At 41.2% G+C, this 16310-nt stretch overlaps 1 protein-coding gene across 2 annotated transcripts in view; it reads right to left on the bottom strand.

Annotated features, from left to right (window-relative positions):
* Nucleotides 1–976: 976 nt before the first annotated feature.
* Nucleotides 977–16310, bottom strand: part of LOC120795179 (connector enhancer of kinase suppressor of ras 3-like) — a 46693-nt gene continuing 31359 nt past the window's right edge. Inside the window, exons 13-25 of one of the 2 annotated variants that reach the window (XM_040136822.1) lie at nucleotides 15741–15991; nucleotides 13417–13454; nucleotides 11412–11454; nucleotides 6523–6576; nucleotides 5951–5990; nucleotides 5412–5581; nucleotides 4359–4432; nucleotides 3985–4056; nucleotides 3788–3852; nucleotides 3282–3406; nucleotides 2691–3033; nucleotides 1998–2188; nucleotides 977–1791 (exon numbers count right to left, since the gene is read on the bottom strand). In XM_040136822.1, coding sequence (XP_039992756.1) covers nucleotides 1591–1791; nucleotides 1998–2188; nucleotides 2691–3033; nucleotides 3282–3406; nucleotides 3788–3852; nucleotides 3985–4056; nucleotides 4359–4432; nucleotides 5412–5581; nucleotides 5951–5990; nucleotides 6523–6576; nucleotides 11412–11454; nucleotides 13417–13454; nucleotides 15741–15991 — 1667 coding nt within the window. In that variant the 3' untranslated portion in view covers nucleotides 977–1590. Of the gene's footprint in view, nucleotides 1792–1997; nucleotides 2189–2690; nucleotides 3034–3281; nucleotides 3407–3787; nucleotides 3853–3984; nucleotides 4057–4358; nucleotides 4433–5411; nucleotides 5582–5950; nucleotides 5991–6522; nucleotides 6577–11411; nucleotides 11455–13416; nucleotides 13455–15740; nucleotides 15992–16310 lie in introns of those variants that run through there. The other variant, XM_040136823.1, reaches the window with a different exon arrangement.

Raw genomic sequence — 16310 nt, 5'->3', positions numbered from 1 at the left:
GATGACCAAGAGAAATGGGAGGCACCTGAGCTAAATTTCAAGTGTCATAGCAAAGAATCTGAATACTTATGTCGATGTGACATTTCAGTTTTGCCTTTGTAGTTACTTTTCAAAATCTTTTTTTCGCTTTGTCATTATGGGATAATGAATGTAGATTGATGAGGGAAGTATGAATTTAAACAATTTTAGCATAAGGCTGCAACATAACAAAATGTACACAAACAGTCATCTATGACATTGCCCACACAAATCAAAATAAATCCACAGTGGAAATTGTTCACCCTTGTGACAATACTTTATTTATATACAAACATCTACACTGACTTTCATACCAGAATAGAGCTCAAGGAGCACATCCATTTACAACTATTTACACTTTGTTAATATTTAACATGAACAACAAATGAAACTTAGGTCAGAAAATACATCTTTGTGCCTTGAGCTTGGCCTGAGCTTCCTAAGCATGTGGCTCTCTGGAGCTGTGGCGAGGCAAAGTCACATAATGCCTGATGTATGCAACTGTATGACCTCCTAATCATCTGCAAATCTGTAACTAGTACAGGGGTTGGGTCTGTTGGCCCGAGGAGTCTGCTTTAAGTAACAATTTCAGTTTTCTTCCTGAGAATTATCCACCATGCATCCTATGTTTACATGCAAATGATTGCACTACATCTTGCCTCAAGTCCAATACAGTGTATATACCAGTGAAACTGGTTAGTAATAGTCGTTATCACTTTCAGTCTTCATCACATTTGCAATAAAATACAAAGATTTCTATTACTGTAAATGTTTGTTGGTTGTTATTAAGGCTTGAATTTTTAATTTAAAAATAGTTCCTTGTGGTTTAGTCTAATACAAATCCACAGTCTTTTCTACTGAAAATTAGGTGACTGTTTATATCTTGGTGTTAAGTTACTTTTTAACGATGATCTGATTTGATCCTTTGATTATTAAAAATTTAAATCTGACATCCTCATAATTTGTGACCATTTATTCTGCAGGCCCAGGTGTTCGGTCTGGTAAGCCTTAATAGTACGATGTAATTTCTAGGGTGAACAACATGCATCAATCATTCACAACAAGTTTCTGTGAAACGCAGGTGTAACAGGCAGTGAGGTGCATGGCACCAATAAGAGACTGAAAACGGATGAAAACAAAAAACAAAAATTTGGTCACTACTGATGAAATCAAAAGATAAAATATACTGTAAAAACAAGTGTTTTCCAAGCAGAGAACAATGGATCCGTTATTTCAACGTACTCCATCAGTCCAAATATTAAAACAATTTATGCATAGGTTCACAGAACATAATAAAAATATGCTAATCCCAACAATCAAACAGTACAAGTAATACTAAAACACATCTCACTTTTTAAGATGAACAGCTAGTCATGTAATGTCGGCACCATCTCCGTTTAGGAGCTAAAAACACTGTTCCTCATTGATCCAGTTACTTGTTGAATAGCACTTAGAGTCTGCTTATATGGAACAATAGTTTGAATTGAAAACATCAGGATGTGTGTGTATCCAGAGTATTTGAGTGTGAAGTCTTCTGAGTTCAGACATAGTAAAAACAACCATGAAGAGCCTTTATAAACTGGTCTCCACCACTGGAGCAGCAATGACTGATGCTGCAGCTTTTGTGGCCTCTGGTGCCACCTGCTGGTCCTGTTTGACACAGATCTCCTGCACCAAGGGTGCATTGGCCTCCTTCCATTCTCTGAACTTGTGTGAGGTGAGAGCCTTTTCCGACAGCACCTGCTCTATTGCCTGTAGGTCTGCTTCTTTCGACTGGGACAGAAAAGAAGAGCGCAAAGACAATGGGGAAATTTAAATAATGGCATAAAGAATTCTAAAATTAAAAAAAAAAAAAAAAAAATCAAAGTTCTTGTGCAATTCACACATCAGGAAATCCTACATGTTTTTGCTAACTGTACTGTAATAGTATAATATAAAAATCACAATTGGAAAAACAGACTTTGAAGCAGAAAATGTACCTTTAATGTGCTGTTGAGTGTCCTGACAAGGTGCAGTTTATCATTGATGGTATGGTTTTTACAGCGTTTTACGAAGGAGGCCCTGAATTCCCTTTTTGTGGATGGTTTTCGATCTCCTATTGGTGACAGGCTGGCCTCTTTTAAATGAATATACAGCTTCTCCATCTCATCCGAGCTGTTCCCATGATCCCCTGAAACAATATAAGGGTACACTGCATCATCACCATATACGTCGCAAAGATTACAATGAGTCAAAGACACTGCAAAACGTATTGGTACTAGTACATTTAAATGACACACAGATCAGCAATATATCAATGCTGCTTAATGGAGCACAGACAGGTCCCAGATAAAGAAGATAGGGTACAACACATATTTCAAAATCTGAAAAAATGAAAATGTGCCAGCAAATACATTAACTAACATATCTTCCTATGAGCAAAGTTGTTAACCAACATTGTGAGAAACAGGAAATGATCTATGCTTGCATGTTTTTTTACAGCTAAAAATGATACAGCAGAAATCAAAAGCACAGTTTCCTTAATCTCCTACTTAAAATGAAATTGTGATCAAAAATCTAAGTGACTGACTTCAAAATATCCAAAAGTTTAATGTTAAGAGAGTCAGGTCAGTTTTTAAAGTATAAAAGTCGTAAAACTACAACCTAATTAAAGGAGTGAAACAAAGTCTCACCTTCACCTTGAGCACCTAAAACATCCCTCTGTGCCCCCCCCCCTGCAGCGGGGCTTTCCTTGCTACACCCTGTTTCTGAAGAGTCCCTGGGAGCTGAGCTCCCCAACACCTGGGAGTCTTCCTCCTCCTCTTCTGGCGGTTGATGTGAGTGCACTTGAGCTGAACACACCACTGCTGTTTCCCCAGCAGGAGGAGACGCCTGCGAGACCAGGTCCAACCAGGACTGCCGGTGCTTGGCGAGCGAGGAGGCGGAGCTCTGCGATGTCATCGTACTGATGGGTGACGAGAGCGAACCGTTGGCTTCACTGGGGACAGCAGAAGAGTAAGGGGGAGGAAGGGTACCCTGAAAGACAAATACCCCACGGTCAGAAGTAATAATCTACCATAAATTAAACAGGGTTTTGTTCATTTGAAAACGCCAGTTTTATCACATTTGCAAAGACACTTTAGCACAACATTAATTCCTCGACCACAATAAACATTCTATGACAAATTAATCCAGTAGCTCAAATACTGAGCGAATGGCAGGCTCCTGTATATTTGTGAATGATGGTGCAGTGTTGACTGTTTGTAGCCGGAGACATGACTGACCTGATGTGTGCTACCAGGAGGTGCGGGTGCATCCACAGAGTCCCGCAGAGTCTGTTCGAAGTACGGTGGAGGGGGGATCTCTGTGCTTTCAGCCTCATCATGGTCACTGGCTTCACTATAACACTCTAAACACCCAAAAGTGTGTGTAGGACGAGACACACACAAAGTTAGAAACCATGACATGACATATACAACCAGAATCCAGAAGAAATTACATCCATTTTTTTATTTTAGCTCTAAAATAACCAGAACAGACCAGTACTGTTGTTGATGAAAACGTTTTAAGGCCAAAGTTGTTAATTTTGATGTATGAAGTTCACCTCCAAATAATCTTCTGAGCTAATAAAATCTATTTCAAAACCGAGTGAACATCATCAAAAAAGCATTTTTGTCAAGCTAAAAACAAGACCCGTTTGCTAAAAAGAGTTGACATCTTGAAGATACAGGGTTTTCATCCAACAGTGACAGGTAACCAAAAGAAAACTCTGACTGTCATGGGTGCTCACCGGCTGCAGGGCTTCGTTCTGTTGGCTCATACTGAATGGAGGCTAGCCCAAGCTTATTCAACCATCTGAGAGAAAAAAAAAAAGAATAATCAACTCAATAACGTTTCTGACGAAACAAGACAATGAAAAAAGAAAGAAAAAAAAAAAAAAACACCAGTAGAGAAATACATACAATGTTGTACTCTTATGTGACTTACAAGTTCATCTCGTCATGACTCTCGGCAGCAAAAAAAAACATCATGACTTGTGGGTGGCAAGCTTTGAAGGCACTGTGGGAGGAAAAGTAAACGGAGAGCAGTTAAGACGAGATGAGAACAGAAAGACAAAAAGAGCAGGGTTTCAACAGAGAGAAAAGATACACTGTTTATCCCACTTCAGTGATCATTTTGAGATTGTTTTACTGGTAGACTTACTATCACTGTGTGTGGGAGCAATTTCTATGTCACTCAGATCCAACAACAGATATGCAGTAGATATGGTTCCTTTTTAATCCAAACCACAAGTAGTGGTTTTCTTATAAAATCTGACTGACATAGGCCAGGAACAGAAGAGAGTATAACTAAGAGCTTACTGTTTCTTCTTGCACTCTATGGCTCTGTCAATCATGAAGTTGGTGAGGTCAATGTAGCCCTGAGCTTTTTCTGCCTGAAACACACAGACCGAACAACAGCAAGCGTTTATAACAAAACAATGATTTCAAACCACTTCCTGACACTTAAACCTGCTGTTATATTGCAGCAGGCTACTTCTTCCGTTTTCTCCCGTCATGTGATGGTGACATTCAGTAGATCGGACTGAAGTCATCATGCCAGTAAATCAAACACATCAGTTACGCACGCCTGTACCAGGGCCTGGCGGGCTATTACTGAACCCGTCACATTCAGGGAAAGCTAGGTGACTCCTGCAGTGACAGGCTGGCAGGGAGACAGCTGTGGCAAAAACAAGTATGACTCATATGCAGCCTCCAGTGCCTCACACTGCATCTGTGTTGCATGTGTGATCTGTTAAATGTAAATGAATCACTGCAGCACTTCTAAAGACATGTAAATAAACTGTGTGCTAATTTTCTTTTTGATTATCATGAAAGGTAGTTCTTATTTAATTTCTTCAAAATCAAATTTTTTCCATTCTTTCATTAAAAAAAAAATGTATAGGAGAAAAATATTTCCTCTAGTAGATATCACCTTTTACAGTATTTTCTAAATTTTGAGAAATTAGTCAGTATTTGACTATTTATACAGACAATACTTGCTATCTGACTGTGTGGATTTTGTTTAAAGTTATTGATCATTAAACATTGTTTAAGCTATATTTTAATTAACAACTTTTGCTTATGGAGGTGAAGGAAATTTAAATTTGAGAAAGACAGCGAGAGCTATAGAGAGAATGTTAGTGGGGACATGTGGGCAACGGAAAGAGAAACAGAAACTTATTTTGAGTAATTCTGGGTAGCTCTTTTTGTGGAACCAGTTTCAGACTGGAGTTTCTGTTATCAGTGATGTGCTGCAACAGCCATCTCATATGAATGGCTCAGACACCGGTTAAACATGTCTACATCCTAAATGGGTCCCCATATATGATGTAGAGATCCCTGATGAAAAGGAGGTTTAGAAAAGATACTCACCAGCTGGTTGCTGTACCAGTAGAGAGCCGTCTTCTTCAGCACAAACCAGTACTTCTTCCATTTGATACCCAGGAAGCCTTTACTCTCTTTCTTCCTGTACAGCCAGCCCTGGTGGTCCGGCAGACCCAGCTCTTTGACCGAGATTCGTCTTCTGCTCATTGTACCATTGCCTATGCACAAAAAGCACACATGCCCATGAATGCACAGAGACCTCCTCCCCGTTGTCCACAGAGAAGCAGAGACACAGTAAAGCAAAGCTCAAGTGTAATATCAGAGAAAGCAAGAAGTCTGAAATCCCACGCAACAACATAAAACAATGTCAACATAGAAATTCAAGTTTGCTTCCTGGAAGAAATCAAGACACTGCCACAGAGAGCCAAAATGGACGAGAACTGACGTGAAACTAACCAAACGTTGTCTAGAAGCCCCCTGCACCCACTAATTACCCTGTCACTTTACACACGCCCACAGAGGGGCCAAATTATAGTTGCGAGCACGCACAGAGACAAAATGATGTGCGCTCAAGGGTGCCAACTTACCTCCTCGGCTCTTCTTCTTGCATTTGTGTCGCAGGGAGACCTTTGGGAGGAGGGCAGAGGAGGACAACAAAAAGTCAAAGAGTCACAGGTAGCAGAGAAGAGGAGCGCATTAGAAGTCTCAGACCACACAACTGAGAAAGAGGAGGCTGTCTGGAACATCCTGTTTCTCAAACCAAGTTTCACATGTATTTTCTTTTTGTTGTTCTCTCTCTCTCTCTCTCTTCAGATACACAAATTAACACCCCCCACACTCCTCTCTAACATCCTCAGATGTGACTTGAGTTTTTGTCTTGTGCTTTATCTCTTTTAGCTCTTGGGTCTCTTTTGTGCTTTACTCTTTTTACTCCCTGGTGAATTAAAAAAAAAAAAAAAAAAAAAAAAAAAAAACCAACAGAGAAACTGAACTAGATGGCAACCTATCCAGCAGGAATTTAGAAACCCTTGTCGCTATGAAAATTTAACTTTGTCATCTTAAAAAGCAGAAGCAGATGTTGATCCAGCATTAAGAGGAGAGTGGGGGTTTTACTTCATTAGTAGCAAGAACAAAGAAAAAAAAAGGAAGAAACACTTACAGGGTTGTAGTCATCGGCAGCCATAGACGGGGACACAGATATGGGGAAGGCAGCCTGTTGAAATAAACCAGAAGATACAACTTATCTACGGGTGTGTGGATAGAGAATATTACTACCCACAGATAAATGGGCAGAAAGTGAGTAATTCTTTGCTCCCGTGTGACAAGAGGAAGTGATGTCATGGGCAGACAGAAGTTTCTCAATTTGATTTTTTTTCCCTTCTTTTTTCTTTTCTAGAGTGAAAAAACAAAAACACAAATGTGCATAGAAAGCGAGCAGAAAAAGCAGAAACTCTCCCTGTATGGAACTGGAAGCTGAGTCAGAAGTAGCATAAGGTTGAAAAGTTACAAAAGTGAATGTAGATGAACAATACAGACTCACTGCCTGAGTGGCATAATGGTAACTGTCAGCAGTTTCATCTTGTCTATGACACATATAACAAGTACCTAGAGACATCTAGATATGGTTGACAGGATTCTTCTGCAATGTAACATCCTAAATGAACAGTGACACAAAAGGTATTGAGAAATCTAAGTTGGCATGATTGACTAACTTCCTCTGAATACTTGAGTTCCTTATTCGTAAAGTGACAAAGTTGACTGAGAGAGACAGATAGAACACCACGGAAAAATTATACCAAACATTCAAAAATCCGCCACTGTTAAAAAGCCAATCATGACACAATACAGCAGAAATCTGAGTATGATTTCACAGGAAAGCAGCCGCAACCATCCATTACACAACTTTGTGAAAGAGAAAAATATCTCCCCAAGAGTCTCTTTTTCGTGTAACCTTGACATTATACCTTGTGCGATTGAGTGCTTCACAAGAAAAAACAAGCCCTGCTCCAGTTGCTCACGTTCAGCGACTCACCTCGACCATTCAAACGTCCCAAATGAGAACAGGTAAAGAAAACACGGAGACTCATACCTGGTTCTTTAAAACTTTACAGATTCACCTCTAGTCCAAACATCTTCGCTGAATATCCTCTGTGACTCTAAAAGCTCACACAATGACAGCAAACAGCCCTCATCTAAACTAAACCTCTCTGCATCTGTGTGTGTGTGTGTGTGTGTGTGTGTGTGTGTGAGTGTCTGGCTTGCATAACACAAATGCATCACATCTTCATTTCCGGCCATTTGAATGAACTGGCTGCCTGTGGGACTTGTCGCTCACCACGTAAACCGCGGCAACAAGCGTACCTGTGTGTAACTAACTTCCTGCTGGATTCTCTTTAGAGACATGGAAGGTAAAGCGTAAATTTAGCTCTGAGATCCTAGTGTCCCTGCGGGTCTACGTGCTTTCTTTGACTGAGTGGTGACGAGATCTGAGAAATGAGCGTGCATTTTAACCATTTGGTTATGCACGTGAAAGTCTTGGAATCTATACAAAAAGCAAATAGACAAATAAATGCTAACCCCTACAGTACAAATCACAGCTAAAATGTATTGTGCAAGCTTAAAATATATGTAAAAGGTGTTTTTTTTGTTTTGTTTTTTAAATACAAGACATTACCCAAACTACATTGCATCGCATGTACATTTAAAATAACCTAAAACAGACCTACTTGAACTTTAGATTATGTAAAATATATGATATTTCGGGAAATACACAGATAACCTGTAATTTAACCGCTGAAGATGCAGTTTTACTGAATGTCTTCAACACACAACGACAATTTTATGACTTTTTACGAAAGTGAAAAAATCCTTGAAGATACCCCGGAGTCTGGCGCGTAACGTTTCGTTGGTCGGGTTAAGCCCCCCCCCTGCTTGTGGTCTGGTATCTTTAGCCAGCCAGAAACGTCGCCTGCGGGCAAAAAACAAAAACAAAAACTGATCCGTTTCACTTAGTTTCTACAAAATAGATAACGTTACTGTACCTTCCACCACAGACTCAACGACAGAAGCTTGGCCCGAAAGCTCTGCTCAAAGTCTGCCCAAACCTTGGCGAGCATGTCGGTTCAAAACAAAGACGTGGTTCAGAGAAAGGTCGGCCGGTTTCAGGTGACTTCAGGACCTCTCTGAGTCTTGCCCTCTCTCGTTGCTTCAAAGAAGGTGACACCCAAACCCAAACCCAAACCCGCCGTGGCAAAAACCTCTGAAGGCGCATTTTTTTTCTTTTTTCTTTTTTTTGTTTTGTTTTGTTTTTGTTTAATTCAGTTATGACCTGTGTGATATTTTAGCATCTCGGCAGTATTAGTCAGACGAAATGAACTGTTTCTTTCAGAAAGCATCCGCAGTTACCGCACACGGCTACTAGGTGTCGCCAAGTCCCTGCCGTGTAACACCGCCACCAAAAACCTTAACATTCAGGGGAGAGAGGCGATGCAAAGACAGTTGTGTTTTACCCTATAAAGTAAGAGTAGGGAATTGTATTTGTGTTTAAATAACTTACGCACTTAGAGCTTGCACTCGTCATTAAGTTACATTAGTAAAATTTGGACTGGACTGAGCTCTACTTCTCTAGAGACTTAATTGGGTAATTCAAAGCACCCGTTCTCACCTGCAAAAACGTGTATCACCACTTCACATCCCTGAACGTGCCTTTCACGGAGGAAACTCAACAACGAGCGCACCTCCTGTGCTCATCGGCGCGGAAGCAGTGTTAAGTCGGGACCTAGCTAGGCGAGCGCCACGAAGCCCCCCCCCTGCTGTCTCTTTGAGAAAAGTTCACAAAATAAATATGGCTTCCTCCGTAAAGGAGTGGGGGGGCAGCGTGTTTCGTGTTCCAGGGTCCACTCATAGCTTGGGGGAGCTGGGGCCTGGCTATCAACAGCCTCGGGTGTCTGGGTTTGGGAGCTGGGTTTGTGGCCATGAAAGCGTTGCTCGAGCTCTGACTGTGCAGAGATGTTGCTTTGGACGTGCTGGCCTGCGTCCGTCTTTGCCGGGATGGCGGTAAACCAGCAGACACATTCCTGATCCCTGCATTATTAAAGTCTCCATTTCACTTCTATTTAAATCGACGGGCCTCTTCTCTCTTTCCACTTGCTATTGTACTGCAGAGAGCGGTCTGAAGTGACTATGAAGAGACCCCTTCCCTTTAAATCTTCCACATTCTCACACCAGAGCTTCCTCTTTGCCTCCCCTCCCATTTGTCAACCTGTCTTTCTCATCCATATCAAGTAACTTCTTTGTGTCACCAAACCCCCATTGAAAGCCTCATCCTTTAACATTTCAATTAAATGTGTTGAATTAAGTGAAACGTTCAGCGCAATTCATACTCTTCTCTTTTCTGTGATAAGGGGGAAAGCCTCAGCATGCCACTTTATAGTGATTTAAAGGGGCATTTTGCTGAAGCAGAGTTTTGGTGGAAGTGAAGTAACCCTGCCTGCGACTCATGTCAAAGGCCTGAAGGATTCACGGGAATGTAGATTGGTCACACCATTGTAGCACCCGATCTCCCATCATGATCCATGCTGAGAATTGTCATGGCACTTAGCTAATGTGCGCCCCCTCCCAAGCAGAAACTGTGTGTATGTGTGTGTGTGTGAGGAAGAGGAATGAGAGAATCTCACACAGTGTAAAAGGGGGGAAGGGCGCAGTGCTGGAAGTGATATCAGATTCTAGCTTGCTCAGTTTTGATGGAGCTGCACGCCCTCTGTCTGCTGGTGGCAACTGCCCCGTTGCCCTGCCACCAATCACCACCTAAGTTTAGACCTTGCTCCACGTAATCATTGGGTCATTATAGCTCTAAATGCGGGATTGAATGGCCGTAAACAAGCATCTGGTGCGAAATGAATTTGTTTTCTTCTGTGCAGCAGATTAGGTATACACACAAATATTCCAAAGAGAAGCCAGTCACAAAGAACAAAAGCAATAAAATACTCCGTTCACCCATGTATTCCCCCTTCTATCCTGCATAAATGCTGACAGCAAGGTCAAGGTTTTCTTGTTTGGTGCAACAACAAGTCACCATTGGACCATAAATCTGTACAAATGTGATTTGTTGACTTGCCACTGTTGACTATGCACCCAATCCATCTGACCCTCTGTGGGGGTGTATGAGTGGTATGTGCCACTGAGGGATTGACATTAACCCATGGTACTGTGGTATACCGTATGCTCTGTATGTGTGTGTGTGTGTGTGTGTGTGTGTGTGTGCAAAGACAGGAAAGCAATCCTTAGATCACCCCCGTGGTCAATTTCTCACTAGCAGCACATTCAATAAGGGACAAAACAAAGAGTCTACAGCCATGCCAGCAGCTCTGTGAGGGAGTGCTTTGAGCTAAACGCTAATGCCTGCGTGCTAACATGCTCACAGTAACAATGCTGACCTGCTGATGTTTAACATGTTTAATGTTCATCATGTTTCACCATCTTAGTTTATTATGTTAGCGTGATAGCATTTACTAATTAGCACTTAACACCAAGTCACGCTGGGCCTGTTGGTAGTAGTTATCAAGCTAATTGACCATAAACTGAAATTCTGAGCAAATAAAAACTATTTAACCTGATGATAGCTCAAAAAGAAAAGCTCAGGAAGGAGCCACCAAAGTTACTACAATTTATCCCGAGGGCGACATGAATATCTCAGCTACATTTCATGGCAATCCATCCAGAAGTGGTGGACTGATGGACAGACAAAAAATAGCCATCCCTAGAATCATGCTGCTACCGTGGCTAAAAAGGAAGAGTTTGATGGTGTAGATTCAGATTGTGTGTGCGTGAGAGAGAGTAATTGCGGATGTTGTCATATCTCACTGCGAAATGTAATGCGCCTGGAACTGAGGCTTTCGTTTTCACCTCCTCCCGCCAAGGCTGACGCCAGTGGCATTCCTCAAGTCGCACATTGTCGATCAAACTCACAGAGATGTATGCAGATGTTGTCACAGACTGAATGACTGCATACATTTGATTTTTAAGTCATTGTGATTGATTGTCACTTACCGCTTGAGAGAAGGACCAGGATCGTATATGTGGCTGATTATACCTGTAAGAACAGAGCAGAGACAAAGCAAGTCAACACATTAATGGTTTGAAACAACCCACTTAAGCTGATGTCGAGCAGTACTTTACAGTAATGTTGTCTTGTACTCTACTTTAGATCAGACAAAAGTGTCTCTTGAAATTTTCCAACACATATTTACTGCTTCTCAGCTCATTCGTAACCGTTCATTATCTTTATCTAGTTTCCAATCCGGCTCACTTTGATTTGACTTGAACAAAACAGATCCCATGACGACTGTTGAAGGGCTGGCATTTAGTCGGTGTGCCAGCGATTCTGATAATACTTTTGGCAACCAGCCGCAGCAGCATGGGCAGGCAAGAAGCTTGTTCCCAATGCTCAAAATACTTGATTTACCTCAGCCGGGCCTCACCCTGCAATTTCAGGGTATGAAATTGTCTCTGGCTAGTTTTTCCTGCCTTTCGATTGCTAACATTTTTCTGTATGCTCCTCCCCCTGTCATCCTTAAGTTTTCACGTCGTTGTCTCCACTTTAAATTACTAGTCTGCTAAAGGAAATACTGAGGATTTTTTTGCTACACCAAATACTTGTGTAGATATGTTCTGCCTACCAGTCAAACAGAATGGCCGCCACATTTTTGTTAGCTGTGATGAATGACACACAAATGACATTGATGCACAATCGCATTTTATGCTTTGTCACGAGGAAACTGGTTTGTTTTTACAGATTACCAAGCCAAAATTAAAATGACACTTGATTAAATCCAGCGTCAATCAAATTCACATGCTCAAAACCCTCCGCCAACGATGAGTCAACTACTTATCTGCAACATTTACTATAGAATCTTTCCATATATTCTAAATGTGAGTAATATGTTTTGATTGAGCGTGCAAAAAAATGGATGTGATGTGCTTGTGTGCGGCTCTTAGAATAGAACTGCCTGGGAGAGTGGGGGTATTGTGGGAGGCGGTTAGTCATTGATCAACGTGTTAATGTGGGGAGTCACACCTCCTCAGGCCCCACATCCAAGACCAGAAGAGGTACATCCGTTCCACGGATGGAACAGCAATCCTCGGATGTCGTCACATTTTGCAGTGGGATGGAGTTATTTATAGTGGGAAGCGCAGAAGAATCAGGATTTGTCATAACAGTGACATTTCTAAAGATTCTCCAGAATGTGAAGGTTTCTTGGGGGTGGATGGTGAAGGATGGACACACATGAGAAATAAAGACGTCTAAAAGAAACATAGAAATATATCTACCCATTTAATTCTAAGCTCCAAATTGAAAAATTGATTTAGCGTTCAAAGCAGTGATAGGTCAGGTTTGTAGCGTTCAACAAAATGGCCGTTATTTATCTGCAGTCTTGATTAAGATGAGATTTTTTAAATTCCAGCATTCTTCAAGCATTGTCCCTAAGCTAAAAGAGCAAACAACAACAACAAGGTTTTGAACACATTTTAACTCTGTAACAGACATATTTTAATGTTCTTTGTTCTAATTAGAGAGGGAAATCTAATAGGGAATAACTGTTGTTTCTTTATTCTTTATTCTCAGGCTGAAGCAAAGCAGCAATATTTATAATTTTTTTCCAGAACAAGTTCAGTTCTAACAATGTTGCTGCAGTTCCTGATAGACTCAAGCAGACATTGATTAAGATTACTTACGGTATTTACCTTCACACTTGTCTGGTAACTCCTAAATCGTTAAATAGTTTCTACCCTACAGCTGTCACCATCTGTTTCTGTCTCTCTCTATGCCCTGTGCAAATCCCAGCCTGGTTGTCTATGGCGTATTTTCCCTGATCATAAAAGCAGCCCACGCACTGACCCTGCACCCACGTGGCTTGTTTTAAAGCAATTCCACGGCCTGCTGTCACTCCCTGTAAGAAAAATAAGACCCACCCTGCTCTTCTGTTTCTCAGCCGACTTATAGACTACGCAGCACTGTTGTGCTTATGTATGTGTGGGAGGGAGAGGAACTCACCGGTTGAGGAAGTCACTGCTAGAGTGCCAGTCAGGTCCCTGTGATAAATAAAGATCTATGTGTTAACGAATGTTGGAGATGGAATCTTTCTGCTGGTCTTGTTTGGTCTTTTTGCTTACAGCCAACATCCAACATATGACTTTATGTGGTAATACGTAAGTGTTAACTGTAAAACTGCAGCATCTTCTCTTGCAGGCAACTAAATTTCAGACATGTTTAATAGCACGTGGCCTTGAATTGGATTACAAACAATTTTTGCTAATTCTGCATTGTGGCTAAATGGAACTCTTCTTCATAACAGAAAAAGGAAACTGGGAACAAAACATCCATCACATTCATATATCTCTCTCTGTGATTTGGGATAAATTAACAAAAAAAATGATTCCACATGCAAAGTCTACCAATAATTCAGCATGTCATTTCCGTGCAAGCATTTGTGATGTGCAGGCAAAACATGTCAGTGGTTAGCAAACTTAGCAGTGGGTTAAACAGGGTGCAGGTAGTACTTAAGCAGACCACAGGTTTTCGGAAAGTGCTAATTAGTGAGGACCGCAGGCGACTATAGCTTGGCAAGCTTGGGCAGAGCAAGACATGGGGAAGAGGTAGTGGAGGAAAGATAAGGAAGGAAAGAAAAAAAAAAAAAAAAAAGGCCCATCTCGAACAGTAAAATCATGCACAAAAACACAGGCAAAGGGAAAAGAGGTGACAGTGTGACAGTGGTGGGTTGTTCTTAACAGCAGTCAGATCTTCAGCTCCGTGATGAAAGGCGCTGATCCTTGCCAGGCAAACACTTCTTCAAATCAATGAAAATGGAGAAAAGCTCTCAGGCAAAGTAATCCTAAACTCACGTTTAAATGTTTAAAAGTGAACATATGTGCAGGACTAAGGTTCCCTGATGGAAAACCTGCTTGGACCATATGGTCACCCAGCTGGAAGTTAAAGTTCATCAAAGATGGAAGTAGTTACATAACCATCACCATCTGAGACACATTGAAAAGGTAACTTGACATTTGCTATCCTGTTTCAGCGCACGCTTAAGTAACAGAAGCAGGGTTCACCTCAAAGGTCAAAGCAGGTTAGAAAGACAGCCGGCTCCTGTGTTCAGCCCAAGAGTGGAAGTTAATAACTAAAGCTGCCCATCAATTAAAACTAGAATAACATAGTTCAGCAATGTAGTTTTCAGAATAGAAATCATTACCCCACATGCTACATTATAGTTACATTTTGAGCAGGAACTCCACACCCGATGGTAAAATAAAGACAATACAAATGATCACTGAAATAACTACAATTTTTAATAAACGCTATTCAAATCTTACAAAAGGCAAATAAAGCAACAACAGACACTTCTTCCCTGTATTTTCTTAAATAATACTGTCATTCTGTATCTTGCAATGTGTGGTCCTTCCATACCATGAGCTAATAGAAGGCCATTTTGACCTGTGTCCTAAAAAGATAGGTTCAAAACACTGGCCTTAAAAGACCAGTTATTACCATCAACCAGCTATATGTAGACACCCATTTAGGTGGGTGATTGCAGAGTTTACTGAATAGAGTGCATAGCTTTAAAACCAGCACAAATATTTGCTAGTGACAAGATATAAAGATCATTTTACCAACCAAAGCAGCATTGTCAACTAGAGTGACTTTAAAAATCTTTCTGAAGTATATGCATAGCTTACAAGAGGCAACCATCGGCAGAGCGTAATGTAACTAATGGATCACAAAAGTGGAATTTGAAAAAGAAAAAAAAACAACATGTATTGTAAAAGCACAGTTCACTAACAAAATATGCAGTTTGTTTCACTTAGTTTTATTTTTATTTAACTTATTTATGCAAATAAAATCAAAATAAGCAAATAGCTGAAGTGATATCAGGCAAGTTTTCTTAAGTATTAAATAATGGTACCAGAGAGCATTTCAACTGAAACATGACATAACTTAATATGTACAGAGGAGTCCAGAGACAGCACACAAGGCCAAAGTGTCCTAAACCTGAACAAACTGTATCCTCTTGAGGCAGAGATGGGACTTGGAGTCAGAGACGAGGAGGGTTGTGGGCAGTGTTAAAGGGGGGATGACGTAATGTAGTGAGTACTACAAAAGCAAGTTTGGTTGAGGAGTAGTAGTTGGTAGTAGTAGTAACACCAGGGAAATATGGAGGTTGGGGAGAGAGGAGTGTGAGAAAGCCCGAAGCTGCCAAAAGACAGCTGGACGTTAAAAATCAAAGGCACTGAGGAAGGACACAAGACAGGAACAGGAAGCCCCGGACAGGAAGCGCATCATCAGTGAGTCAATAGCTTAAGCCGCGTGATCCAACTGACCAGTAGTGAGCGTTCTGCTGTTGTGCGCTTGGAGACGGGGGCTACGGGGGCTTTCTTCATGTCCTCCTGGTAGGGGATGGTAGCGCTGTTGTGGAGGTCTGAGTTGGAGTAGTAGCGGCTGCCCCGGATGTGGTCCACTCTGACCAGGTGACGTTCCCCTGCAGGCCTGTAGGGTGGAGACACTGAGGGGACCTCCTCTGCTATGGTGGGAATCCTCTCATTGCTCAGGTACCTGTACAGGAGATCTTCACCTACAGCAGAGAGACAATGACAAGTTAGTTCATCAACAGCATTAAAAAAAGAAGCCCTCGGTCTTCAATAATGCAGTGCTTTTAGCTACTAAAAAATGACTCTAGGACAGAACACAATATAAACATCCATAATCATTGTTCCAGAGCTGAAAAGGTGTTTTATAACATGCCAGGTACTGGCACTGTTATTTTTGTCACCGTTGACTGGTAGTGAGGTGTTGTAAGAGGGTCAAACCACAGAGAATATCACCCTTCAAGCGAGGTGTATACATTAAAGTAAGACTTGGAATTATAAAGATTTAACCCAATAGTGAAAGCA

Source organism: Xiphias gladius, chromosome 10 (assembly GCF_016859285.1).
Source record: "Xiphias gladius isolate SHS-SW01 ecotype Sanya breed wild chromosome 10, ASM1685928v1, whole genome shotgun sequence".
Taxonomy (NCBI): domain Eukaryota; kingdom Metazoa; phylum Chordata; class Actinopteri; order Istiophoriformes; family Xiphiidae; genus Xiphias; species Xiphias gladius.
Note: the sequence above shows the minus strand (reverse complement) of the source record. Positions and strands in the feature narration are given on the sequence as shown.